This window comes from Alosa sapidissima, chromosome 3, assembly GCF_018492685.1.
Source record: "Alosa sapidissima isolate fAloSap1 chromosome 3, fAloSap1.pri, whole genome shotgun sequence".
Lineage (NCBI taxonomy): Eukaryota > Metazoa > Chordata > Actinopteri > Clupeiformes > Clupeidae > Alosa > Alosa sapidissima.
Window position 1 is genome coordinate 31,308,032 of NC_055959.1, and position 26,496 is coordinate 31,334,527.

At 39.2% G+C, this 26,496-nt stretch overlaps 1 protein-coding gene across 3 annotated transcripts; it reads left to right on the forward strand.

Moving 5' to 3' along the window:
- Positions 1-26,253, forward strand: pif1 (PIF1 5'-to-3' DNA helicase homolog (S. cerevisiae)). 3 transcript variants are annotated; one of them, XM_042086653.1, is made up of 13 exons: positions 1-841; positions 932-1,045; positions 2,548-2,677; positions 3,098-3,223; positions 3,396-3,549; positions 4,872-4,986; positions 5,096-5,202; positions 9,631-9,770; positions 10,454-10,560; positions 15,182-15,269; positions 16,155-16,300; positions 22,319-22,510; positions 26,105-26,253. In XM_042086653.1, exons 1-13 carry the CDS (start codon positions 281-283, stop codon positions 26,132-26,134), a joined length of 2,010 nt encoding a protein of 669 aa, XP_041942587.1. In that variant the 5' UTR covers positions 1-280; the 3' UTR covers positions 26,135-26,253. The 3 variants fall into 3 exon arrangements, with proteins under 3 accessions (XP_041942587.1, XP_041942589.1, XP_041942590.1); XM_042086655.1 differs by having other exon boundaries at positions 10,454-10,548; XM_042086656.1 differs by lacking the exon at positions 932-1,045.
- Positions 26,254-26,496: the final 243 nt, after the last annotated feature.

A 26,496-nucleotide genomic window follows, 5' to 3' on the forward strand; every position in this document is an offset into this window, starting at 1 on the left:
AATGCCTTTGTCGAGTAACCAGAAGATGTTGTGTGATTGTTTGTAGTTGCCAATTTGACAGCAGCACAGTGTTAACGCAACTATGCGTTACGGTTTTTTTCTCTTACAATATCTATTTGGGTAGTTCTGCCGGCATGTTGTAGTAGTAGGTTTTTAAAGTACCCGAACTAGATTAACGAACGTTACGTTCTTGTTCTGCAGCTTGCACAGTTTATTTTACTTGCTGAGACGCAATTATTCTGTAGGGTACGTTGTAGGTTATCTTTAATACATAAGTACAATGTTAGAGGGGGACACTGTTATTCAGTTTCAATGTTGTGTCACTATAGAGCGCCTTAACAAAGCCGGTCTGGCTGCAACAAGTCGATCTGTTCGACGTGCCTTTATCAGTTTGGAACGAAATGAATTTCAAGAAATTGTTATACGACTGCATGATGGCAAATCTCATCAGAACTTCACACTTCATGATCTGCAACTGTTTACACGTTTTTCAAAGGATGGCAAGTGTACCGTGAAAATTCTGCCTGACAACATCCAGATTTTAATATCAGACTGCCCTCCAGATCAACTATACATTTTTATTAAGACTTTGAGGATCAAGCATCTGGCATGGAAGTCAAGCAAGCCTTTAAATGATCGGGACAAATTTCTCGCTGGACTTCCACGGAGTTTTGTCGCAATCAGTCCTCTCCAGCAAAAGGATGTAGCAGTGCTAGAGAGAGCTCATGGTAAGAACACAGCCAGTGACCAGCGGCTCGCCGGGCGCACTGAGAGAAACTGCACTGCGATGAATGGACGTCTACAAGTTAAGAGACCAAGAGCAGACCATGATGATAGTATGGTATGTATGCGATTTGACCAGCAATTTAGCCTATTTTAAATCGTCTATTTTTCTGTGAGAAGGTTGAAGATATGGCCATCTCCCTTACAGAAAATAACATCACTACTTCAAGTAGGCCTACTATCAAAACTGCAGTTTTGGAGGAATTATTGCAGGAAATGCAACATTTTGGACATGATCAACTGCATTACATTACATAGTAAGGTAGGCCTACTGTAGCCTACTGCAGAAATGCAAATAATATTGTACTGCACTGTAGCCTAGTCTACTTCGAACAAAAACTGCAGTTATTTCTTGTAAGGGCCATATTGTCGGCATAAGCTCTTTTAAGGACAAAATAGGGTTGTGGCGATAGGCTAATCACCATTTTGTGAAATGACTGGGCTTAAAGCAGCACTATGCAAGTTTTTTACCTTTTAAAGCTGCAGTTTTTTTGAGCATATTAACTGAAACCGACACTAAGCTCCGACAGAACAACGTAAATCAGCCGGTTTTAGAAAAAAAAAAACACACTTTTACCTCCACCTAGAGCCTGTTATTTGTTTTGCAAAAATCCACAGCTCCCTGTTCCTCTGGTCCAATCAGACCAGGGCTGTGTGAGATCTGACCGTCAATCACAGTCTGATGCGTACTGACAAGCATAAACTCAATGAGAGGGTGCTCGGTGGTAGTGGGGAAGGGACATGAGAGTTGTAACATTCAAAATGTTGGCTAAGTCCAGCTTTAATATAACAGCTTCGAAGCCAATTTGATGGTAAATTAACTTGTAGTAGGGGAATCGTTGCCCTACCATGACCATGGGAAAACCAGCCTTGGAACTGCAGGTCTCGTCGACCCGGATATATCTTGCGAGAATCGTGAAACATAGCCTTGGGGTATTCCATCAACCTGCTAATGAAGGCAGCGATTAACAGAAATAACCTGGCTTAAAGTAGTGTAGACTTAAACTTGATGCTGAAGCCGTTCCATTAACTTCAGCTAGCTCCATCTTGCCGTTTATTCAAGCAATCTTAGGCAGCTTCATGTTTGCTCGTGCACAATGTAGAAAAGTAGACCAAAACAAACGTCCCCTTAGAATTAAACGGTTCTATCAATATTTTTGTCAAAATTGAGTTATTGACATTCTTATTCTGTGACGACGACAAGATCGGTGAGTTGTTTCTTGGAGTTATGCATTTTTGGACATTATATCTAAAGAGGTTATGGCTAATGGTGATGGGAATAATCCACATTAAATTGAATGATGATCCTTTTGTCATTAGTGCCATTCAAGTTGGCACTACAATGAGCTAGAGGAAGCAGTATACAATGCAAGACACAAGAAAATACTGTCATCGAAGCTCACTTCAATGCAAAAGTCGGAGACGGACACTCTTGGTTCATATGGTCTTAGAATCACAAAAAAAAATTAAATAATTTGCCCTGGGGTGTCCACACCTTTGCATGCAACTGTACCATCAGATGAATATCCAAGATGGTGCTAAATCTAGGTGACACTAGGGAGGAGTCGGATTGTCAAAAGTGTTGAATTGTTACATAGTGTTGCTTTAAGGATCCATTAAAACAGCTTTGTGATTGATCCTCAGTTTGGTGAAAAGAATTACTAGACAGATACAGTGTCTTCATGACCTACAGAAGATAGAAAATTTTACTCTCCATGTATCGTGCCTTTTGAAACTTACAGTATGCTCAATTCCTTGTTACAGAATATATCTCTACATCCAAGAAAAAAGCCAATTATTGCTTTATCCTCTGGACGAAAACTCAGCAAAGAGCAGTTAGCTGTCTTGAATGCCGTCCTCAGTGGAAAGAATGTCTTCTTCACCGGGAGTGCTGGTACATTTATTTTCATTTCATTTAACAGGCTGACCCTTTTTATAAAAAAGACCAATTGCAGGCACAGCCCTCCTGGAACAACTCCAGGTCAGTAAAGCTAGTGATATGAATTGGATGATTGATCAGACAGGATTATTTGCTACTGTTCAAATAAAGACATGCCTTTTGTATCTGTGTATGGACTCAGGATTTGATGTATAAACATAACTAAAATCTGGGGCAATTCATGTCGGAAAAGATTATATTCCGGGACTGTCACTCAAAAAAAAAAACGTGGCAACCCCAATGTAGCCTGTGTTACCCAAAATCTTATAAATTACCCTAACAATTCAATTTCTTCCTTGATATTTTTTCAACAACAACTGTTCCATTAACATATTGGTTAATTCATATTTCTTCTTTTAATAACTACTTTCACAGGTACAGGAAAGTCTTTCCTGTTGAAGAGGATTATTGGATCCCTTCCTCCCAAAAGCACTTATGCCACTGCAAGCACAGGTGTAGCGGCATGTCATATTGGGGGAACAACATTACACAACTTTGCAGGTTTGATGGATTTACCTAGTAAACCTATTTAAAACTTTTGAGTAGGCCTCGCCTATACTATTGGCAAGAAATACATTTTTGAAGGGGAAGAACTTTGTATCACAGGTGTTCAGTAGACTGTCTCTTGTAAAATATCTTTGAAAATACTTTTTTTTTTTTTTATCCCTGGCAGGTATTGGGTCTGGATCAGGTTCTCTGGAGAGCTGTCTTGAGTTGGCTCAGAGGCCTGGTGTTGTACAGAACTGGCTCAGCTGCAGACACCTTATCATTGATGAAATATCCATGGTTGACGCCCAGTTCTTTGACAAGTTGGAGGCAATTGCTAGGTAAATGGGCCTTTTGCATTTCCTTGTCACAGATTAGTGATGGAATGGTTTGAAAATGTAAAAGGCACGTTTATTGATATTGTGGTATCTATTATTTACAGGAATGTCTGTGTTTGTCTGTTATTCGCATATCCCAAACTATTCATCTGACTGATTCCATATTTAGCAGGTGTCTTGCTACAGGCTTGAGAGTTTGACGTTGTTTGGATAAGGGTCATTCCATGTTAATTCAACCAGGGCCCATGCACTTAGGTCTCAAAAAAAATACCAGGTGTACCTATGTTACCCAGGAGACACTGTAAAATTACTTTTATGTAAGATCAATACTTTCCAAGATACAGCCAGTTTTACGGGGGGAGGGGGGTGTCGATTTTGTTCAGCCTCTTTTTTTTGTCAAAGTTCACAAGCCCATAGCGCAAGAACTAAACCATGTAGGAGGCTCAAATTTTGCATGCTTGTACATAAATAGGAATAGTATATAGCAAACTCGTCACGTTTGGTCTGGATGATCCTGCATTGTCATAGCTGTCCCTCAAAGTTGATCAAAATTTTATTATTTAGTATCCTGGATCCATGAAATAACTGGCCTTTAAAAATAAAAATCTGCCTGCCTCTATGGGAATTTAACATAGGGGTGCCAATACTTATGACCCCTGTATTTTATAGGATACGAAGATATCCGTCTTTCACTGTAAGGCTTGTATTTTTTGCATTTGCATTTAGCAAAAGCCCCAGACAGCAGCGGAGTGGTAATCGGAATTCGTTATTTGTAAAAGTTGTTTACTTCGTCCTCCTAGCCTGGACTGTGCGATCGCATCCCCTTACTTTCACTTTCCGCTGCGCTCATAGTCTGCATGCCGGTAGCCTAATAACGTGGGATGCGTAGCATGAATTTGGTACAGAGTGGGCCAGATGAGTGACCGCGGTATAGTCTTAAGTAGCCTAGCTTTTTTGCTAGGCCCAAGGAAGGCTGGCAATGTGGAATATTCCGCTTGTTGGTGCACAAGCAAGTGTTCAGATTGGCTGTCTATCCGTCTTTTACAAGGATTTGGAGTGGATCTTCCTCATAACTTCGGTAGCCTAGTCAGTCCACTTTCATCAGGCCATATATAGCCTACATAATATTTTATATTTTTTATGTAGAAAATTATATATTTATTTCTGTACGGACACATTGTAAACTGTTTACTACCCCCCCCCCCCCACACACACACACACACGATAACATCGTCCATCACAATTAATCCATACAATTAAGGGAACATCGCCCAACCCTACTGGTGAGATGTTAACCTGACCCTTGACTTTTCTCCTTGCTTCAGGTCCATCAGAAGGTCCACAGAACCATTTGGTGGTATTCAGGTAATTGTGTGTGGAGACTTCTTTCAACTACCACCCGTAGGTAAAGGAAAAGACAAACCACAGTTTTGCTTCCAGGTAAAGGATCAAAGTCTTCCACTGTCCTAAGCCACAGTATGTTTAGAAACTCCTAATGTGTCCTGTACTTATTATATTGTTTTTGGGATTTGTTTGTAATGTACTGTAGGCAAGAAGCTGGAAGAAGTGCATTCAGCTGAATATGGAGTTAAAAGAGGTGCGCAGGCAGACAGACCAAGCCTTTATCTCTCTGTTGCAGGCTGTACGAGTGGGCAGGTATTATTCTCTTGTCTTTTCAAAATGTTCAAGCACCTAATGCACGATCAAATATGAAACCAAGTCTGATTACTAACTAGAGGATAATTGGTGACCTGGTGTTTGGGTAGCAGAAGTTAATGCACAAGAAAATGACTTGCTTTGTTGCCACTTTCACTACACCTTTTAAGAGCCCTTTTGTTTCTGTAAGGATTACTATTGTTTAGCAGTTTTTTCGTACATTGCCCTTTCCCTGTTTTTTCCCTGCATACATTGCCCTTTGGTTCCCATGGGCGAAAACCCATGAAATTTGGCACACACAACAGGTATCTGACAAAGCTCTAAGGACAAAATGGTGGCCCAGGGACTCTCTAGCCGCCTTACATGATGGACCCATTGGTTGGCGTATAGTTTCAGGTACACACACCAAATTTGGTAGGTGTGTGTAACTCCCAAAGATGAAAGAACTTGTATACATTCTATTAGCCACGCCCACAGGAAATCAAAAAATCAATTTTTATGCACTTCTCTTAGACGATTCATCTGATTCATGTCAAAGTTGGTGTACATGATGACAAGATGTTGCTGATTCTAAATTACAACGTTTTTTTTAGATATGTTGTAATTATGCTAAAATGGCAACACAATTCATTTAAATATCTCGCCAGATAAACAGGAAATGTGTCAAAAATTGTCCATGCATTGCTTGACATGACTCAAACTTCATAGATTATTGACAAAGATGGTAATGATGATATGCACATGGCATGCCCATAAAAGAACATGCAGTGGATTACCTGCCATATCAAGAGCTCATATTTGATACAAAAAAAAATTAATAATGAAATAAATAAATTAATAAATAAATAAATGGCTAAATAAAATAAATAATAATTTAAAATACATTTGTTTACATTTAAAAAAACAATAACTTTTTATTATTGTCCAATAGTGTTCAATCAAATCAGGACTAGAGTTGAAGATGTTTGCCCGAACCCGAAGGTTTCGGTCGGGTTCGGGCTTAATTTCTATCATTTCACACAGGCTCGGGCCAGTATGCGCGATAGGCTAAATGAGCGGTGAGGTGATGCGTTTCGATTAGCTGCGAGAAAGATGCAAAAATGGATGCTAAGGAGGTAAAACGGAGGCTGGCCTCTGGCGACTACATTTTAGTTGCTTTGGCAAAGAAAGCAAAGTCGGAGGTGTGGTAAAGTTTTGACGTATAATGAGCCAGTGGGTTAGCCTATGTGAAATCCAAAGAATGCAACATTCTGCAGAAAGACAGGGAATTTGTCGCTGATAAGGCATGATGATCAACGCTTGGCCACACCTGCCAGTGCCCAGGATCAACTTACAATCACATCGTTTGTTACAGCAACAAAACCCAACCCTGCAAAGGGGAAACAAATGGTTACGGAGAAGTGTGTCAGCTTTCGCTGTAAAGATATACTTACTTACTTAAAGCTTTTATTGTTCCCTAAGGGCGATTTGGTTTGCAGCAAGACATCCATAGACAACATAGGACAAAAAGTACAACATGAACACCCAATGGGTGAAGAAAAACATACAGTACATGCAGAAAAGGCCTTTTAATATCGTACTGTAAATGGCGAGTGGTTTGAAGAGCTGGCGCAATATCGAATTAATGTCGGGACTGCGTATGGGAGGGTTCCCGCAAACTTCAGAGTGCTGAGATGTTATGATGTTACAGAGGACTTAGGCTATTTTATTTCTTTGTTCCAATTTCCAAGTGGCCTAGCCTACCTTAGTCATGAATAAATTATGTTAAAAAATGTATAAATGACTCAAAAAGAAGGCAAAAGAGCTGCGTGCGTGCAGACATTTGAATAATGTCGGGCTGTAAACGGGTTTGGGCTTTTAAAAAGCTGTCAGTCTCGTTCGCCCTGTCAGGACCTATTTCTCGATAATGACAGGCGTTCTATACATTATCCCTTACGTAATTGTCATACTGTTGTTGTACAGTAACTGGATTATGGTGTTCGCTGGTGAGGATGCCTGACTTTGCAGCTGGAGTTAACATAGCCACCTCCTTCTGTTGCACGTGTTCAGCCTGCCGTTCACAGCTTAATTTAAAATGTGACGCTCAATGACAGCATTTGAAGTGTCAGATCCTCTGTAGCTAATACCCACAGAGTAACATGAGTAACGCCAGCAATAACCTAGATGTACCGCATAGCGGTACAAAATATGATCCCTGCACATTCTCTCCACAAAAATAAATCATGGTTGTCAATTTGTCTCCATCTCCTACTCCTGCAACTCATGTGCATGTAAATGACTGTGTGCATGTGTGAGTTTGCTTTTGTGTATAAGAGCGTGTGTGTGTGTGTGTGTGTGTGTGTTAGGGTGCTAACGGTGTGGGTGTGTGTGCGCGTGCGTGTTTGTGTGTGCGGGTGTTTGTGTATGTGTGTGTATGTGCTTGCCTGTCTTTGTGTGTGTGTGTGCGCGCGCGCATGTACTTTATTTGTGCAAATCACAAATGAGTGGGTATGGGCTAGGTTGATGCGGGCTCTTGAGACTAATATACCATAAGCATTTTATCTTGGGTGCAACGGTTCAGGTAGGGCTAATTATTTAGCCTAGCGCAGTGGGGGAGTGGCCAACAAATAACCACAACAACACATTACATTTATATAGCGCTTTTCTCGATACTCAAAGCGCATCACATGGATGGGGGGACCTCACTAGTAACCACCACCAATGTGTAGCACCCACCTGGGTGATGCACGGCAGCCATTATGCGCCAGAACGCTCACTACACACCAGCTTGAGGTGGAGAGTGAGTGAGTGTATGAGCCAATTACAGTGGAGGATGATTAGGGGGCCAGATTGAATGAGCCAGGTTGGGAATTTAGCCAGGGAACCCCCTACTCTCTGCGATAAGTGCCATGGGATCTTTAATGGCCACAGTGAGTCAGGACCTCGGTTTAACGTCTCATCCGAAGGACGGCATCTCCTACAGTGCAGTGTCCCCGTCACGGCACTGGGGCATTGGGATCGATCTTTTTTGGCCAGAGGGAAGAGTGCCACCTACTGGCCACCCACCAACACCACTTCCAGCAGCAACCTAGTTTTCCAAGGTCGTCTCCCATCCAAGTACAAATGTCATGTTCCCTGGTGTTTCAGTAACCCGCAATCATTGACCAAAATTGATGACTGTAAAAGAAAAAAACATATTTCTTTTTTTATATTTTAAATGACTTGTCCTGATTCTTCCTGTAGATCTTAATGGGCACTGAGGAAGCAATAATTTCATTGCTAGTTTTTCATAATTACTATTTCAATTGTTTCGTATCAAAATTCACTACTTAAGTACAGTATGTGCTTTATGTACACTGGTTCAGACACGTCACATCCATAACGTGAAACTGTCACATCCATAACGGCAGTTTTTTACAACATAATGCGTTACAAAAATGATGCATAGTTTCAAAACACTTGTTATGTTCTTCTTAAGTCTCCTTCATGCTACATATACCAGTTTCAGCAGTTTCCTTCAAAATTCAGAGTTTGTAGAAAGCCTGTAATCTCTTAGCCTAGAAATCTAGACGCACCCTAGTGGCAGCAAATTTAATTCGCTGCCCGGGCTAGTCTAGCAACTCTCCGTTGGAAAAAATAAACTTAGATAGGGCCAGTTACATCATGTATAGTCGTTAGGTGGGCTTAACATAATGATTGATGGCAGAGTTGTAACGGTTCGGCGTGAATTCCCTGCTACTTCAAAAACAAAGAAGGTGGATGTTGCTGTTGGCGAACAGCGTGACACGAGATAAGCTTTTTTTAAGTTGGCATAAGTTTGAACTAGCCAACTAGCTCCGCTGGTGGGAAAACACATGAACGTTCCCTGAACGGGTGTTTGCTGGGCGATCATTATCCAGAGATATGTCAGATAAAATTCTGTTACTCAACATCCCGATATAAACAAAACGAAAGTAAAAATGGTAAAAACTTCATAAGAACACATGCACACGCAAAGCCATGTCGGAAGTAGACCCCCCCTCCCCAGCTAAAGTTAAAATAACGGGTTATTAGGGGGTCTGACCCTCTCCCATGTCCACTCCCTTGTCAGTTTAATGTTTTCGTGTGTGGAAAATGGGTGGGATAATGTTCAGGAGTCAAATGACGGGCCATGCATGTATGTTTTAGGCATAGCCTGCTCTTTAAACCTGTGTACAATTGTCCATTTACTTAATAGTAATGTGAAGAACTTGACCTTCCTGGTTGTCATTCTATAATTCACACTCTGAATACAGCCTGACATTGATGGTGCCAAAGTATCTGTAATGTATTCTATTTGTATTTTGTTTGCACTCTGTACTGTTTGTTTTGAGAATATAAAGGTTCCTTAAAGTATTGAAGGTATTATAACTCCTAAACCATTTTTTTAACTTTAATCCCTGTGTATTAATGTCTTGCAATGTCTCTCAGAGTCACCACAGAAATCACTAGCAAGCTCATAATGAGTGCTAACCACAACATTGAGAGAGATGGTATCTTAGCAACCAGGCTTTGCACACATAAAGATGATGTGGAACTTACTAATGAGAACAAGCTCCAGCAATTACCAGGTTTGATTATTTTATCAATTTCAGTATTTCTGTTTCAATTTGCACTTACATCTTTCTTTGCTTTAACTTCATTTATAAGTATTGCATCCCACTGACAGCCTTGTATGCTAATATGTTTCCTCATGACTCGACTGATTTTTATGTATTTGTCTACTTGCTTATCTATCTATTTATTTCTCCCTTCCCTCCTGTTCTGTCTCTTCTATCCCTCTATTGCACCAGTCTCTGGAATCACCGTTTTTGAGCTGGGTACTGTCAAGGGTCAGGCCTTGACGGTTATAAAAGGACCTTGGGACAAAATAAATTATGTAGGGGTGGTCACAATTACTGTGGGAGTGGGCATTTTGCACTTTTCATGTGCATATTGATATGTCCATGTCCATATTGACTTGACATGCGCTCAAATATATGAAAATTGGACTTTCGAGGTATTTGTAAAACCTCATAAAATGTAGGAATGTGACCTAGATATGGCCCTATGGCAAGTTTTATCGAAATGTTGATACATTTAGCCTCAAAAAGGTAGACATCTCATTTTCTTAAAAGGTAGGCTGTCCTCATTATAGACCTAAGGAGAGACTTACTCTCTCAAAGTTTCTATTTCATTGAAGGAAATCAAGAATTTGACCAGAAATAAATTCCCACTGAAATCACATAGCATATGCTGCCCTTTCTCTGCTCAGGTACTCTTCATCAATTTGAGGCTGTGGATAGCAACCCAAACATGCTCAGGACCCTTGATGCCCAAAGTCAGATTGGAAATCTACTACAATTAAAAGTAGGAGCACAGGTGAGCACGAGCGTGAGGTTACAGTTCAATTTCAATGTATTGCCGCTGTCACGTCTGTTGTACGTCCCTTTTGTAGCCTGCCTGTACGCCTTCACTCACAGCTACCTGAGCTGACCTGAGTCAGTTAGGATTTGGTCAAGTCTCAAGTCCTTCCTGATAGCCTCTCAGCAGGTTTGATAGGTGTTATCTCCTCATGCACATTACATCCATTTGTTTGCCGAGATTGTGGGAAGTTTGACGCCAGTGATTGACATTGAGTCATTTCAGCAGCACCCTCCTTATCGTGTCCAGTGGATGTGGCTGGGCACTGTTGAGCTGGTTGTTTATGTTTCTCCAAGGTCTGCATTTCAGTGGAGGCTGGCGGGTTTCTGTTTCAGCTTGTGCAGAGTGTTTTGGTTTAGCTAAGTTGTGATATCATCAGCGTGTTGTATTTGTATGGCTACTGAGCGCTTATCAGAGGCTTGGCTCAAGGTTGGCAGAAAAAATGCTGGGTGCAGGAGAGAGAGGTGATCGTTTTCAGTTAAGATCAGTGTTTCCCCTACAATGTATTCATCAGCAGTGCAAAAAAAAGTGAACTTCAGGAACAGCTGCCGTTCGTTCAGGTTTGATGTCAACAAATAATAGTAGGCTAACGTTGAAGGCGCAGTCAGGGATTCCACAGGAGATCATGCTTGTTTGTGTTTATGTTTAAGTTTATTAGCAGATGCAATTCTGTGCAAAAAAAACGTAGCCTACATTATGTTAACCAAGGAACCAAATTAAACACGCCAGCGAGGTAGCTCGCCCCTACCTTCAGTAGCCTATTCCCAGATAAATTCCACGCATTGCTTCGTTTTTGTTTGTGATACAGGCAATGCTTTCAAGCCCTGTGTTGCTAAAATACCTAGGCTGTGAAACTAAGGTCTAGCTAGCCATACATCTGGAGATAGTTTGTAATTCCTGTAGAGCTCACCAAAATTATAGAAATGATACAAGACACAAGATTATCTCCTATAATCCAAGATAGATTTTCTTCAAGTTTTTGAGCATTTATTTTACCAAATGACATGGGAAAACATAATTCATTTCATCCACATATTCTTATGCACCATGCACAACAACGCTACTAAATTAGCTTAAAACCGTGAGAATCAAGCAAGCCCCACGGGCCGTCACGGCCTTAATGTGACAGGCACTCAATTCGACTTGCATAGCACCAATACAATGTAATGACATGAAGGAGAAGTCTATATAGTTTATACAGTGCTGTGCAAAAGTTAAGACACCCATGCTGAAATTGACTAAAGGGAGGAATAAAAAACATCTTTTGCCTTTTGTCTTAATGCCTTAATTAAAAAAAAATAGGACACAAATTATTTTTGAATGTATCATGTATCGTAAATAATTCTAAATAGTAATAGTTTGTACAGTTGCCTACAGTGTACAGTTGTACAGTGGCTATTTACTAATAATGTAAATGAAAAAGGTGAAAGAAAAACATGAATAATCCTGTACTGCAATAAGCATGCTTTGTAAATGCTTGTGTTGATGGTTATGTCATAATTTGTAACACTCAATCTGTCCATTTCTTTCACAAAATCCACCAGAAGTCACCATTTAAGGAGTCATTTTTTCAACATTTTCTTTTTTTTGGGGGGGGGGGGGGCTGCTGGAAACATTTCTAGGGAAAACACTGAAGATCTTGGCACCAGTCCAACTCCGCTCTGTGCTATTTGGTCTGAAATATTCCCTGCGATTCCAGAAAAGGTTCATCCCAACTGAAAAGCATGTTTTTGTGAGCCAGGTGTTTAAACTGAATAGTCTGGTAAATACAAAGCTTCCCCCTATGGGAGTAGGCCACTGATGAAAAAATCCAAGCTCATATAATTCACTATTTGGAGACATAACATTGACAGTTCAAATCAGAAATCCTCCAGAATTGATGGTGTATTTCATTCATAATGTTTTGTAATCCATAAAAACACCAAATTAACATCAAAAGGGTTGATGTCAAAAAACTTTATCTGCTTCTTTAAGGGTAATAGCTATTTATTACATGAACATTAAAGTAAAGAAGGATACGGCATTACTGCAGCATTTACTGAAGTTTATTGACAAACTAGAAGCTTATGGTATCAGGAAACACTGTTGTTAGGGCCTGTGTCCACCAATCATGTTTTTTGCACTGATGCTGCGCTCAACTTTAATTTTCAGAGCACTTCAGTCAAGTGTTTATTGTTGCTAGATTCCGAAGTTTTGATTGGTCGACAAGAGAGAGGTAACATTGACAAGCCCAGCTCTGTTCTAAAAGTTGAACAGATTTCAACTTTCAGCGCTGCGGAAAAAAACAGGTCAGCTCCGAGGGCTTTTATCCACCGAGGGTGCTAAGCGCTGTGAACGCTTTTTCTCATCTGTCCAGAAAGTATTTATCTTGTCAGCCTTTGCAGCAGTCTTGTGCATTTTTTTTATTTTTATTTTTTTTACAAATTTGAACAGAAGCTGAATTACTTTTTACACTGACTTTTAATGATGCCTCTACTGCCTTGGCCAAGTTGGCTTTTGTGCTTGACCAATCAACATGTAGATCAGTCATGATTCTTATGCACAGGGAAAAGACCCTACCCCAAAATAAAAAAATTAAAGTGCTAGTTCCATGCGGTGTGCACACAAGAACTACAAAAAATAGGGACTACAAAAAGATCCCACAGTGTGTTAATGCCTATAATGCTTATCTTTGGGATTAGGTTAGCATGATGCAAATTTGATATTCAAATATTAAGATGGGTCTTGGATATGCTTATGCATTGAAAAATTACATTATTTTGAAACATCTGTTGTGTTGTCTGCAGTCTGCAATAAAGACTCTGTGCCCGTTCAGTCCAAGCAGCAAGCAGCAGCCTTTTGTAGCTGAACTAGAAGCGCACCGTTTATGTTACTATTACTGCAAGGGTAGGGTTGCCTGGCTCTAGCATAGCAAGCTAGTTTTAGTTCCCTAGCATAATTTGCTCTACACCAGACATTATGCCAAACGTAAAATGACCAAAGTAATTCCACATAGCCATCACAAACCTTGATCTTGAAAATATAATAATGTTACAGTTGAATTAAAAAATCGAATTTTCCATAGGACACATGCTCCAGGTGTTGTCTCTTTGAAAGTTTGTGTGAAACCTCTACACCGACAAGGAATGTTTTCTACAGCGTTTCCACCCAGTTTTTGTGTTTCTGTCTGGACGAGGATATTTCTGGAAATAATGTAGAGTGGACGCAAAGGAGAAATATTGATTTCAAAACGTTTTGTTCTCATGTTGATGAGGCCTCAGTCTTGCTATTTATACAGAGTGTGAACCTGCACACCTCTACCTCTACTCCTACTGGGTTTTACTGTACCTGCCTGACTGCTCTAGCTGTTGGCTGCTGCAACTCGAGCTAGGTAGCACTGTTTTATTTTCCATAGCTACAATACTTGGTGACCGAGAAAGAGATTTATAGGTGGGTCTCAAAAAATTAGAATGTGAAGTTAATTTTTTCCATAATTTATTTTTAAAAGTGAATCTTTAATATCTTCTAGATTCTATTTAGCCATTTTTTGTTTTAATGTCTGATTATGGCTTACAGCTCATGAAAATTAAAAATCAGTATCTCAAAATATTAGAATAAAGAGGTTATACAATACAGAAATTTAATCCTGACATCTTTAATCTCTTAGTCTGGTTCAGTACACACAACCAAAATCATGGGAAAGACTGCTGACATGATGGTTGTCCAGAAGACACTCATGACACCCTCCAGAAGGATTGTGAACCACAAAAGGTCTTTGAAGGAGGGAGAACCACAAAAGGTCTTTGTTGAAAGGGCAGGCTCTTCACAGGGTGCTGTTTCAAACCATATTCATGGAAAGTTGATTGAAAGGGAAGGAATTGGTAGGAAATGGTGCACAACCAACAAGGATGACCGCAGCCTTGAAGGAATTGTCAAGCCGATTCAAGAACTTGGGGGAACTTCACAAGGAGTGGACTGAGGCTGGAGTGCATCAAAAGCCACCACACAGACGTGTCCAGGAAATGGGCTACAAGTGGCACATTCCTAGTGTCAAGCCATTCCTGAACAAGAGACAAGGTTAGAGCGTCTTACCTGGGCTAAGGAGAACAAGAACTGGATCACTGCTCAGTGGTCCAAACTACAAATTTTACATTTAATTTGGATATCAGGGTCCAATCAAGGTCCAATCGAGGTCCCAAGAGTCTAGAGGAAAGAGTGGAGAGGCACGAATCCAAGTTGCTTGAAGTCCAGTCTGATGTTTCCACAGTCAGTGATGATTTGAGGTGGCATATCATCTGCTGGTGTTGGTTCACAGTGTTTTATCAAGTCCAGTCCAGAGTCAATGCTTTTCCACAATATTCAATTTTTTTTGAGATCCACCTGTATGTGAAAAATTACTGGAGTTCTCCTTTAATGGATCCCACATATGTAGCTGTTTGGAGTGTTGAGACAGTTGCCATTACCTTGCTATTAGATTCACATTTAAAGCTAGCTAGCTGGCTAACTCTCAAATGTATGTTTAACCAATTCATGACACTTCCTACAGGTAATGAAAATTATTTGGGGTCTGGGATTTCATTTTCTGCCCTCTTACATCCAGGTTATGCTGACAAAGAATTTGGATGTTCAGAGAGGTCTTGTCAATGGAGCTAGAGGGGTTGTGCTGGACTTTCAGCCTGGCAATCAAGGTATGTTAATGATAATATGTCAAATCTAGGGCCAGAAGGGAATTCGGATACATTTTTCTGTCTATGTCTATGGAAGAATTAGCCAAGTAGTTACTGGAACGTAGTTATAGGAACAGTCCACTTCGAAACAGTTCTACTAACTACTCTCCCCCAAAACTGGTCTAGCCATTTGCATTCGCAGTGGCCATAGGAACTGATTGCCCATTTCAATTGCAGGTTGACAGTGGGCGTGACTTATAAGTTGGGCCAATCAATGTAGACCTAGGTCACTAAGGGTTCCTATGCGGAAAAGGGAAAAGACCCTGCCCTGAAGTAAGAGCTGAAAGAGTTACAGGAACAGTGGTTAGAGGAACTTAATAATCCCCAAATTTGTCTAGTTGGAAAACACAAGAAGGGGGGGGGGGGGGGGGGGGATATTGCAAAAAAAAAAAAAAAATGCAAAATATTATATTATAGCCTGCAAAATATTATACTATAATACATAAGCTTATAATACAATAGCCTGCAAAATATTATACTATAATACATAAGCTTATAATACAATAGCCTGCAAAATATTATATTATAATACATAAGCTTATAATAAATGTGCAGTGAGCAGAATTTAGGCATGGCTGCATGTGACTAGGGATGTAACAGTCACCAGTGTAACAGTAAACCACAGTCCCCCAAAGTGGGCGCACAGGTGCAGCATGTAACGTGGGCTTGTTGTTGAAATCAGGTGCCACTGCTATGCATATTTCATGTTAACTGCAAACACAAATAAACCTATTAGTCTAAAAAACAGCTATTTATGTTCGGTTGGTAAAAGTACCATTGGCAGTAGGTGCTGTGAACACTGCTCATTTCATCGACTAAGTGTTTGTTATTTATGTTCCTTTTTAGGTCTTCCACGTGTACACTTCCTTTGTGGAGTCACAGAAGTGATTAGACGGGAGCGATGGGTGCTTAAGGCCAATGGAGGCCAATTTATAAGTAGACTGCAGCTGCCTCTTAAATTAGCCTGGGCCATCTCCATTCACAAAAGTCAAGTGAGTACTAAGTCAACTAAAACACCGTGCTTATTTCCCAGACTGTCAGAGGGTTGTTTTACAGCATTTAGAATTTCCTGTAATGGATTTTCCATAGACTTTGGATTGCAGTCTTGTGCCAAAAAGCGAAAACAGAGATGCCAGAGATGTCACATGGCTTGGATTTGAGTCAGACTTCAGATTTACTTACTTCAAACTAAAAATAACTTTGACTTGACTATCAAACTTGATGTCTTTGACTTGTACTAGCAAAATTTTTCATAGATTTAGATTAGATTGAATTAGATTCAACTTTATTGTCATTATGCAGAGTCAGACAAGACATCATACAGAGACAACAAAATGCAGTTGGCGTGTAACCAGTATAGACAGGTAGTGGAGTGTAAACAGTATATGACATATAGTATATATGCTCTTTTGATCCCGTAAGGGAAATTTGGTCTCTGCATTTAACCCAATCCGTGAATTAGTGAAACACACTCAACACAACAGTGAACACACAGTGATGGCTAGCCACGTATCTACTGTTGGCTGTGAAATATCAATCAACAATCCGTAATATGTGTTTCCAAAGGATTATCTCTCTATCAAAAACTGTTAATCATATAGGATCCAACCCCAACACCTTTAGCAATATTTCTTAGTTCAGGGACGGGTTAACATACGGAGTTTGATATCGCTTGCCCGTTCATTGACCTTGACATTTTAACCGTAATCAGCCTGGGCCCAGAATTCACTTCAGGTTCAATGAGGTTCAATGACTTGGTGCAATTACAGAAGACGGTTCATTGATTGTGCTTGGTTTAACGAGCACTCAATATATATACCATTTAACTAAGAATTCACACATTCATTGGTATCTGATTAAGCAGATTCCTTACTAGAAATATAACCTCCGGAAAGTAATGCTACAGATTACCAATTAACATAGGCTAACAATTTATTGCAATGTCAGGAATAATCATACACTACAATTTAAAAAAATCAACACATAGTAAACAATTAAACACACAGTAAACAATATTCAACACACAGTAAACGATAAAGTATCAAAGACAATTAAATAATTCCAATATATACCTAATAATCAAAATATAACATACCTGGCATAGATTTCAACAATATACACAAAGGAGTTCTGTTAAGCAGAGAGACTCCCTACATAGAGATTCAGCTACCCAGAAGTGGGAGCCCTGAGAAGCAGGAAAGACTCCCTAACATAGGTTTGACTACAGAGATTGGAGTTCTGTTAAGCAGAAAAACTCTCTGAACTAAGTTCTCTCCACCTTCAAGTATCCAGCCAGAACAGAGGCATCTTGCATTACATTACAAAGCAGAAATTAACATATAGACGGTATTCACATCTGGAGACTCCAGTCTCCACAGGGTATCCTTATCAGATCACCAAGAGGTGGTGGGAGTTTTCCATCAGAAAATGGACCATTTTCTCCCAGATCACAGAAAGACATATATAATGTATGTACTTACTTACTTACTTACTTACTTTACAATTCTACAACTGAAACCCTCTTACTTCTCACACTGAGACATGAAACATGATACTTAACACAGATACATGTGTCATTTTGACCGTTACAGTTCAGTTTTCAGTAGTTGAGTTCAGGAGTAGGGACAGACATGGCAGGGGGCTGGGAGTTTCCTGGCAAATGGCAGCTAACACAATAGCCACAATCAAATGAAAACCGGAACCTTGACTTCAAAAGGCATTCTGTAATCATCTGCTTTAGGAATGCAAAAGGATTCAAAAGGCTAGGCTTACCATTTTGAGAGCTGTGATGGCAAATAAAGATGCTTCCATTGTGGTGCTATAAGCGATGTAACGCGGTTTCTAAGCTAATACCTTTTTTTTCTGCTTGCTGCCTGTGCCCCTAATACACTATAAAAAGAACGTGGACAGTCTAGGCTCCAAAAACGGCCACAAAACAACTTGGGCATACCTTGCCCATAGAAACATAACAAACTGTTCCAGCAAATCACTGACAAGATGCGCGTTTTGGGAGTTTTAATTGCACGGGAGGGAGGGGGAGGGAGTAGCGAGCTAGCTCTCTGTTTTGTTTGAACATGAACAGAAGTGATGTTACCCTGCATTGCTTATAGCACCTTTAACCCTCCTGTAGTGTCCGGGTAAAGTATTTGGAGAGGTTCTTAAAGAAGTTGACAGCAGTGCTGGTTATATTCTATGCACTTCTTGCAAAGCCATTTAAAAGTATCACAGCCACAGAACAGGCACGACCAACATGGTTTATGGAAGCATATGTGTAGCTTTATTCAAATGAGAATGCAATATGCAATTCAAAAAGACATTACATTATGCAATTGCCCATTCATTATGTAATTTAATATTGCAATTTGCAATAATTTCCAACAAATTGTATTTTAATCTACAAAGTGACAATGCAATCCTAAAATCAATTTGAATAATTCTGGTTGAAAAATAGAATAAACATGGATTGAATTGCATTCCATTTTGCCATGGTACTTCAGTCTCAAAATTCAAATGGCAATTAATTTTGCATTTCAATTTTCAATATTCAGTTTCATCATTTAACTGTCAATTCGTTTCGCAATTTAATAGTCAAAGTGCAATGTAGGATTGCATTTTGAAAACATATTTGGCAAAACTGACAATGCCAGCCTGAAAACATTTTGGGCAAAACGTTTTGCCATCGTTTTGAGGCATTTTATTCAAATGGAAAATAAATAGCGCCCCCCGTGATTGCATTGCACTTTGCCACGCTCTTTGTGTTGCAAAATTCAAATGGCCATTCAATCTGCCAATCTCCCCACTGGCTAGCGCCCATTAGCTGTAAGGCCTCAAATCTTTGAACGGACCAGGTTGACATCAAATCGGACAAGTAGGGCTAGATAGCCCACTCAGTCCATTTAATCTGTCCGTTGAGTCAGACTCGTTGACACGGTGGTGTTCTACATTATCGGCCAGAAACCTGCAGCTGCAAACTCCTTGGGTAAGACGTAAACACGGAAGTGACGTAGCCTAGTCAGGGCTCTACAGTGCGCCCATTTCACTCGCACATGCGAGTAAAAATGATGCCGTGCGAGTGCAAAAAAATATTTAGGCGCACTGGTGCGAATGACTTCTAACCATGTCAATGTTTGTCTACAAAATACACCGCAACATCAATAAACATTACTGGTGCAAACCATAGAATCACGTCAGCATAAAAACTACACCTCCCATCAACGTTAGCAGTTTCGCGTTGTGACTCGCTAGTAGTCGCTTCTATCAAATTCAAGAGCGCGCAGAAAAAGGGGAAAGTTAGACTAGCCAGCCAAGATTCAAAGATTGAATGCAGTGAGAGAAGGAAAGGTAACCTAACTTGCCTTTTAGCCCAGTTGACGTATTGGCTGCAATATGCAAAATATAGCTGTAGCGAACGAACCGGCACAAAAGTACCCTCCCGTAATACTCCCATTTTATTCAAAGGTAGAACGCTACTGACAACTCCAGGCTTCCACGCATGTATGTTTGTTTACACCGAATACAAGCTGAAGTGCAAAACGAAAGTAGGCCTAACGTTTGCCTACTGCCCCCATCAATGCAGATATTTCAAATAAAAACTAAAAGTATAAAACATATATCCTTGATTAGCCTATGTTGGGTTTTGTGGAAGAGAAAATGGACTGTTTTAGTAGTAGTAGTCTTATTAGGCAGTATTCAGTCAGATAGGTCACCATGGGCATATTTGGATTAGCTATAGATGGATTCACAAATAAATAAATTAGCCTACATTTGGCAGGATACCTGATATACAGGCTAAATGCAAATATGGCAATGTATTATATTATTTTACATTAACAAAATGTAGGAAAATGGAACAGACTGAAAATAAAGTAGGCACTGATCTTTAAAATCCTGTTTCCTGTAGCCTAAATGTTGTCAGTCATTCTTAATATTCGCAATTGGTGCACTGGCATGTTTATCTGTTAGCTGCAGTATAATGTTAGATTACAGTATGTGTAAGTTAAGTACAGAACTGACTGTGCTCCCAAATTTTTGTCTGTGCTCCTAAATTTTTTTAACTTGGGCGCACAAGTGCTCCTGAAAAAAAATGTTAGTGTAGAGCCCTGCTATTTCCCGCCTTGGTGAGTGACTTGACAGATTACAGATCGAATTGCCATTTGAATTTTGCAACACAAAGGTTTTGCCCAAAATAATCCAAAATGTTTTCAGGCTGGCATTGTCGGTTTTGCCAAATGTTTTCAAAATGCAATCCTACATTGCACTTTGAATATTAAATTGCAAAACGAATTGACAGTTAAATGATGACACTGAAAATTGAAATGCAAAATGAATTGCCATTTGAATTTTGAGACCGAAGTACCATGGCAAAATGGAATGCAATTCAATCCATGTTTATTCTATTTTTTAACCAGAATTATTCAAATTGATTTTAGGATTGCATTGTCACTTTGCAAATTAAAATACAATTTGTTGGAAATTATTGCAAATTGCAATATTAAATTGCATAATGAATGGGCAATTGCATAATGTAATGTCTTTTTGAATTGCATATTGCAGATTGCATTCTCATTTGAATAAAGCTACACATATGCTTCCATAATGGTTGGTTACAAATGCGGCACTGGTAAGCCAGAGTAGTCAGACCTCAAGCAATAGATTGGGCACTGACCACTTGAACAACTTGTTTTAGGCTAGGCACAATGGGCCTCATTCAACAATATCTTCCTAAGTATTTTCTTAACTTTGTTCTTAAGAAGGTCCCACGAAAACTCTTAAACAGATTCACAAAGGTGTTCTTAAACCTCAGATTCGTTCGCATTTTTGTTCTTATCATGCTAAATCCCATAAATGAGTTTTTATATTTAGTAGTTAGTATAAAAAAAGAAAAGGTGTTATTTGCTGTGCTAATTTATTTCAAAGTACTTTAATGCTTTGTAAAATAGTGGAATTTATTTTATTAAAAAATAAGTATATTTTTATTCAAAATTTTCATAAATTAAAAAAATATAGTTATCATTTAAATTCTATCATATTTTACACCTGCAGAAATGGTGAAATTGCAATAACCATTTATTTTGCACAAACAAGTCAGTTCTCAAATGTGCGTAAGAGTGCTTTTGAGTGTTCATAGATTCTGTTCTTACCTAAGAACAAGAAAACATTGGTGAATGTCAGAATCTTCATAAAAAATGTGTCAGTGGGTTTTCAGAACAAATGTCTTCGTAAGAACGGTTGGTGAATGAGGCCCAATGTTGGCACAAGACGTGATGAGAAGTAGCATAGCTCAGTAAAATAATGCTGACACTTTACCACCTTTCATCGTAGCCTACGGGTATTTTATGATCCCTGAGAGGTCATGTGTAGCCTATGTTAGACTTTTAGCCTACAGCCAGTGTTGTAAAAGTTAAACATGTTGTGTGTTAAACATGTTGTGCAGCATTTTATAGGGGAGATCATGGGTAGGCTGACGTGATTAAGGAGGGCTTTTAGTTTGTTTGTGTAGGTTTTCGGCTACATAGCTCAATAATAGATAGAATAGCATAGATAGATACATGTCAGGCAACATTAACCAAAGGCGCACATTAAGCAGGTCAAAAATGGATCGCAGGTTGGGTATAATTTTTGTCTTAATTAATATTTGCCGTTCGAGTTGCGGTCGGGTTGACTTAAATTTCAGGTGCATGCCTCTTGTTAATGAACCTGCGCACCACTGATGTATATATAATCATATACATACACACACACACACAGTAAGCAATATGACACGAGTAGGAGTGGTGTTGGTAAAGGACATCACCACGGTTGTAATCTGGCCCTAAGTACGATGCTGACGGCTTTGTTTACACTTTTTTGTTTCCTACATTACCATACATGTTACTTAATACTTAAAAATAGTCAGAACAAGAAAGACCCATAAATGAGTATGTGTCCAAACTTTTGATTGGTACTCTAACTCATGCCTTAATTCATTATCTCAATTCATATGTGGTCATCATTTTGTGTGTGTGTGACAGGGCATGACTTTGGACTGTGTTGAAATTTCCCTGGCACGGGTGTTTGAAAGTGGTCAAGCATACGTAGCCCTGTCTCGTGCACGAAGCCTGGAGGGGTTGCGGGTGCTTGACTTCAATCCACATATTGTGAAGGCCAACCAAGATGTCTTGGCATTTTACAATAAAATGAGAAAAGAGAGGCTGATTTTGCAGGTGAGTGCCTGCTCCCCTACACATTCTGTTTCCATTTTACTTTTCTGGTTTGTCCTTGCAGTTTTTCCTTTGTCCTGTGCAGTCTACTCCTCCTTTCTATTACTGTAGTAATAGTATGTTTATGACTGACAATTACAATCAATATTGTTTTTATTGTTTCCCTAAAGGTTTTTACCATGTTGGTAACAAGTTGCCGCTTTTTTGAAAAGGGGTTCCAGAGTGAAAATATTTTTAAATGCCACCCTGGCGTTGCTATATAGACAGGCAAATCACAACTTTTTGAAAATGTTGAGGTCACAGTCCTGACCATTAAAATGCAAATGAACGGAGCGTCTACTAAAAAACACAAGGAAGAAGAAGAACGAACAGAGCCAGAGCAGGGAGCATACAAAGAGGAAGGAGTTAGCTAGTGTTCATTTTGTCAGACGAGACGAGAGGAAAAATGTTCGTCAACAACCTTTTTTTCCATGACTAAGACGAGACGATGACGAGACTGCACTAATGTCCTGAAACACTGACTAAGACTATCTTAAGATGCATTATTGTTGACGAAAAAAGACGAGACTAAAATGTTTTGCATGAAATAAAAACTAAGATAAAATTTCTCTTCCATTTTCGTCTATAAAATGAGAAGACAGAATAGCTGCTACCTTTTCAAAATATTCCGAATGAGTTCATGGTTCATGCGCAGCAGCTTTCCAGTAGGCTAGTCTATGTGCTGTTGCTGCAACCCTGTGGCTGCAGCAGGAAACTACATGGAACAAGAACCCTGGAGATTTCTGCCAGAGTTAGGCTTTATGCCACAATGCTACATACCCAGAAGTTGAAGCTTCTCTCATACATATACAAATTAACATCCCCCAGAATGTCCATACGAAAATTTTCAGCAAGTAATGTCAACTATTTAACTAGTTACACTGATGATGCAAAGTTTGCTAACAAGTAAGCTAATATGGAAAGCTCGCTAGCAAGTTAGCTAAGATTGAGAGTTTGTGTTGCGTTTGGGCGCATATCGCCATCTAGCGTGGTGTCGAATTGGTGGAGTGGAGTAAAACATTCATACTTGGGTCCAAAAGGGTGTTTCTCAAACTTTTTCAGATGAAGGACCACTTAACTAATCAATAAAAAAGAAACGCACGGACCACCTAGCTAAAAAAAATAGACCTAGCAGTATATTGACCTACACAATACTCACTGAACCACCTTGCTTATTGTCTTTGCACTTTGTTTAATTGTGTCAGAGGATTCATATGATTTAAACTGGCATATCTGACATAGACAGTGTTGTAGAACAGTTTGAATTTACATACAAGTTGGTTCAATATTGCAAACAACTCATCTATATTATATTTTACCACGTCTGCTCGTGGACCACCTGGGATAGCTTGCGGACCACCAGTGGTCCCCGGACCACACTTTGTGAAACACTGGTCTATGAAGATCATGACAGTGGTCCAGTCAAATCTTTTACGGTCTATGGCCAAATCCCAGCCGAGCTATAACTGTAGCTCGACTTACCTGTGCATGTACTGACTGACAAAAAAATCAGAATGAGTAATTATAACAGTCGAGTAGCCCTGTATTGTTAGAAAATTGAGATGTGTGAAACACTATTTGACTGAAATGGTAATCAGAAATAATTTGTTATAAAAAAAGACTAAAATGTGTTGACTAAAACTGACTAAGACTAAGATAGCTTTAGTTTTCTTTTGACTAAAACTAGACTAAAATGACGAGACTAAAACTTGACTAACAAAAATGATATTTGAATGACTAAATATGACAAAGATTAAAAAGGACATTTCGTCACAAGACTAAGACTAAATTAAAAATAGGTGACAAAATTAACACTAGAGTTAGCTAGTAAAGTAAAATAAAAAGTAGGGCTGTCAAAATTAACGCATTAATCACAGCGATTACAAATGATTACGACGTTACAAAATATTAACGCAATTAATTGCGTTAACACATTGTTTTTAGCCTACCTATTTCCTTTATGGGGGGCTGATGTCATGTAACTGAAGCTGCAAGATTGTTTATTTTATTGTTTATGGAGTTAGATGGAGAGGAACGTGAGGAGCTTGTAGGCGAAAAGTTTCAGTTTAAAAAAGCTGCCTGATCAGTGCTGCCGCTACCACCACACGCATCATGCACTGTGCGTAGGGCACCAAGAGACAGAGGAGGGACCATCTCTTGTTAGAGAAAGTTTACAATGTCAACATGAACCAACAGCATGTTACATAAAGATGATACTTTGTGCACGAGAGGGAGAGAAAACGAGTGGCAGGTTCCAGCTGGCTTGTCATTGTTGATGATAATTGATATCTCCTTTTAATATAAGAAACTTATAAAAATGAAATCATGAAGGTAAAAAAAATGGCTAGTGGAAATTCTGATTGGCTGGTAACTTTCAAGTTACCAGCCACATTGGCTGGTGATCAAAAAAGTTCATTTAGAACCCTGAATATTAGTACACTACCTTGCATAGGAAAAATAACCAATGAAGGAATTTGCTTTGCTTTATTACTTCTGTTTCTGTAAGAACTGAACTTTCTGAACAAGAAACAAACCTTAGAAACAAGAAACAAACCTTCTCTCTCAGAGTTTACAGACTGAAGTCAAAATATTTCAACACTTGCAATTGTAGACCAAGGCAGACCAGGGGCCTCAGTTCAGTTTAGGATGGCATTTAGGATTTTTGGTATTACAGAAGCGAAAAGTCAGTTTCCTAACTGCATTTAGGAAAGAATCCCATCTTAAAGTGTAATTCCAGCGAAAATTGACCCACCGGTGTTTTTCTGCATTAAAACACATCAAATAGGCCGTGGAGACAGTATTTTTCATCGATCAACTACTACAGAGCTTGCTCCGGTATACGCTATAGCCCCAAATAGCAAACAGTGAATTAGCTAAAGGCCATGAGCAAAACGCTTCCCAAATAGCATTTTTTTAACCAGTAATATTGTTCAAGATCTAGTTAAGATCTAGTTAGGATATTTTTCTGTAATGAGGCCCCTGGAGAACAGGTGGCACTGTCTTAATGGGGTCATTAGGCTGACATTGCCGACAACATCGCACCTGATGTATGGATGCATAATTTAAAATAGAAATTAAAGTCAAGAAAAATCATTTGCAGGCCATGACATTTGATAGAATACTATTAAAACCACGTCTTCCATATCCTTCTTAAGAGTGGACCAGAAATAGCCTCACACCAGTGTAATTACCAGTGCCAGAGAATTTGCCATGTCTCTTTAAACAAATTATTAGAAGACATGGATATCTTGAGTAAGCATAGGTGTCACAGTTTGGCCATGTAACTTCAAGAATAGAACAATAGAACATCTCTCTAGAATCGTTTTCCTTTCCTTCGCTTCCACAACAAAAGCATTTAACAAGCCACGAGAAGTAGGCTACTTACAATGGCAGAGTGAAATATTAATATATATCACGACTCTAGGGGGAGCTCTACAGTCGCCAAAAATACCTGAAACAGCATAGGATACCTTTAAGCATATTATGATTTCAATTTGTTTCTCTTAAACAAACTGCTAACATACTGATGTTTTCCCTTTTTTATCTATTTGTTTTTAGTCTTCCATGGATACGTTTTTGGGCCCATAACAAGCCAAATGAGAGGACGGATTCAAGTCGTATCTTTTAATTTCCTGCATTTTTTATATGGACACTTACAGTTTTACATCCACATGGATCTGAAGCTTTTAATAAAAAAGGTTTTATTATACAATTTCAGCCTGTTCTTTTTAACTCTTAAAAAACAGTGTGAATGGTTATGTTACTGTTTGTCATTCATCCATAAAATATGTATAAATCCTTAAATCCACACCAAGAAGTCTAACTAAGTACTGAAAATGTAGGGATGTTTACATAGTCAAATCTGATTTGTACTAATCATCTAGTCAATTATTTTTTAGTCTCTGGTATAAGTGACGTCAGACTCTGCCACTGTTTGTAGCTGGTCATGC

Coding starts and splice junctions, on each gene's coding strand:
- pif1 (XM_042086653.1), top strand. CDS start 281: ATGTTAGAGGGGGACACTGTTATTCAGTTTCAATGTTGTGTCACTATA. Junction 4,987..5,095: donor AACCACAGTTTTGCTTCCAG/GTAAAGGATCAA, acceptor AATGTACTGTAG/GCAAGAAGCTGGAAGAAGTG. Junction 22,511..26,104: donor AAGAGAGGCTGATTTTGCAG/GTGAGTGCCTGC, acceptor ATTTGTTTTTAG/TCTTCCATGGATACGTTTTT.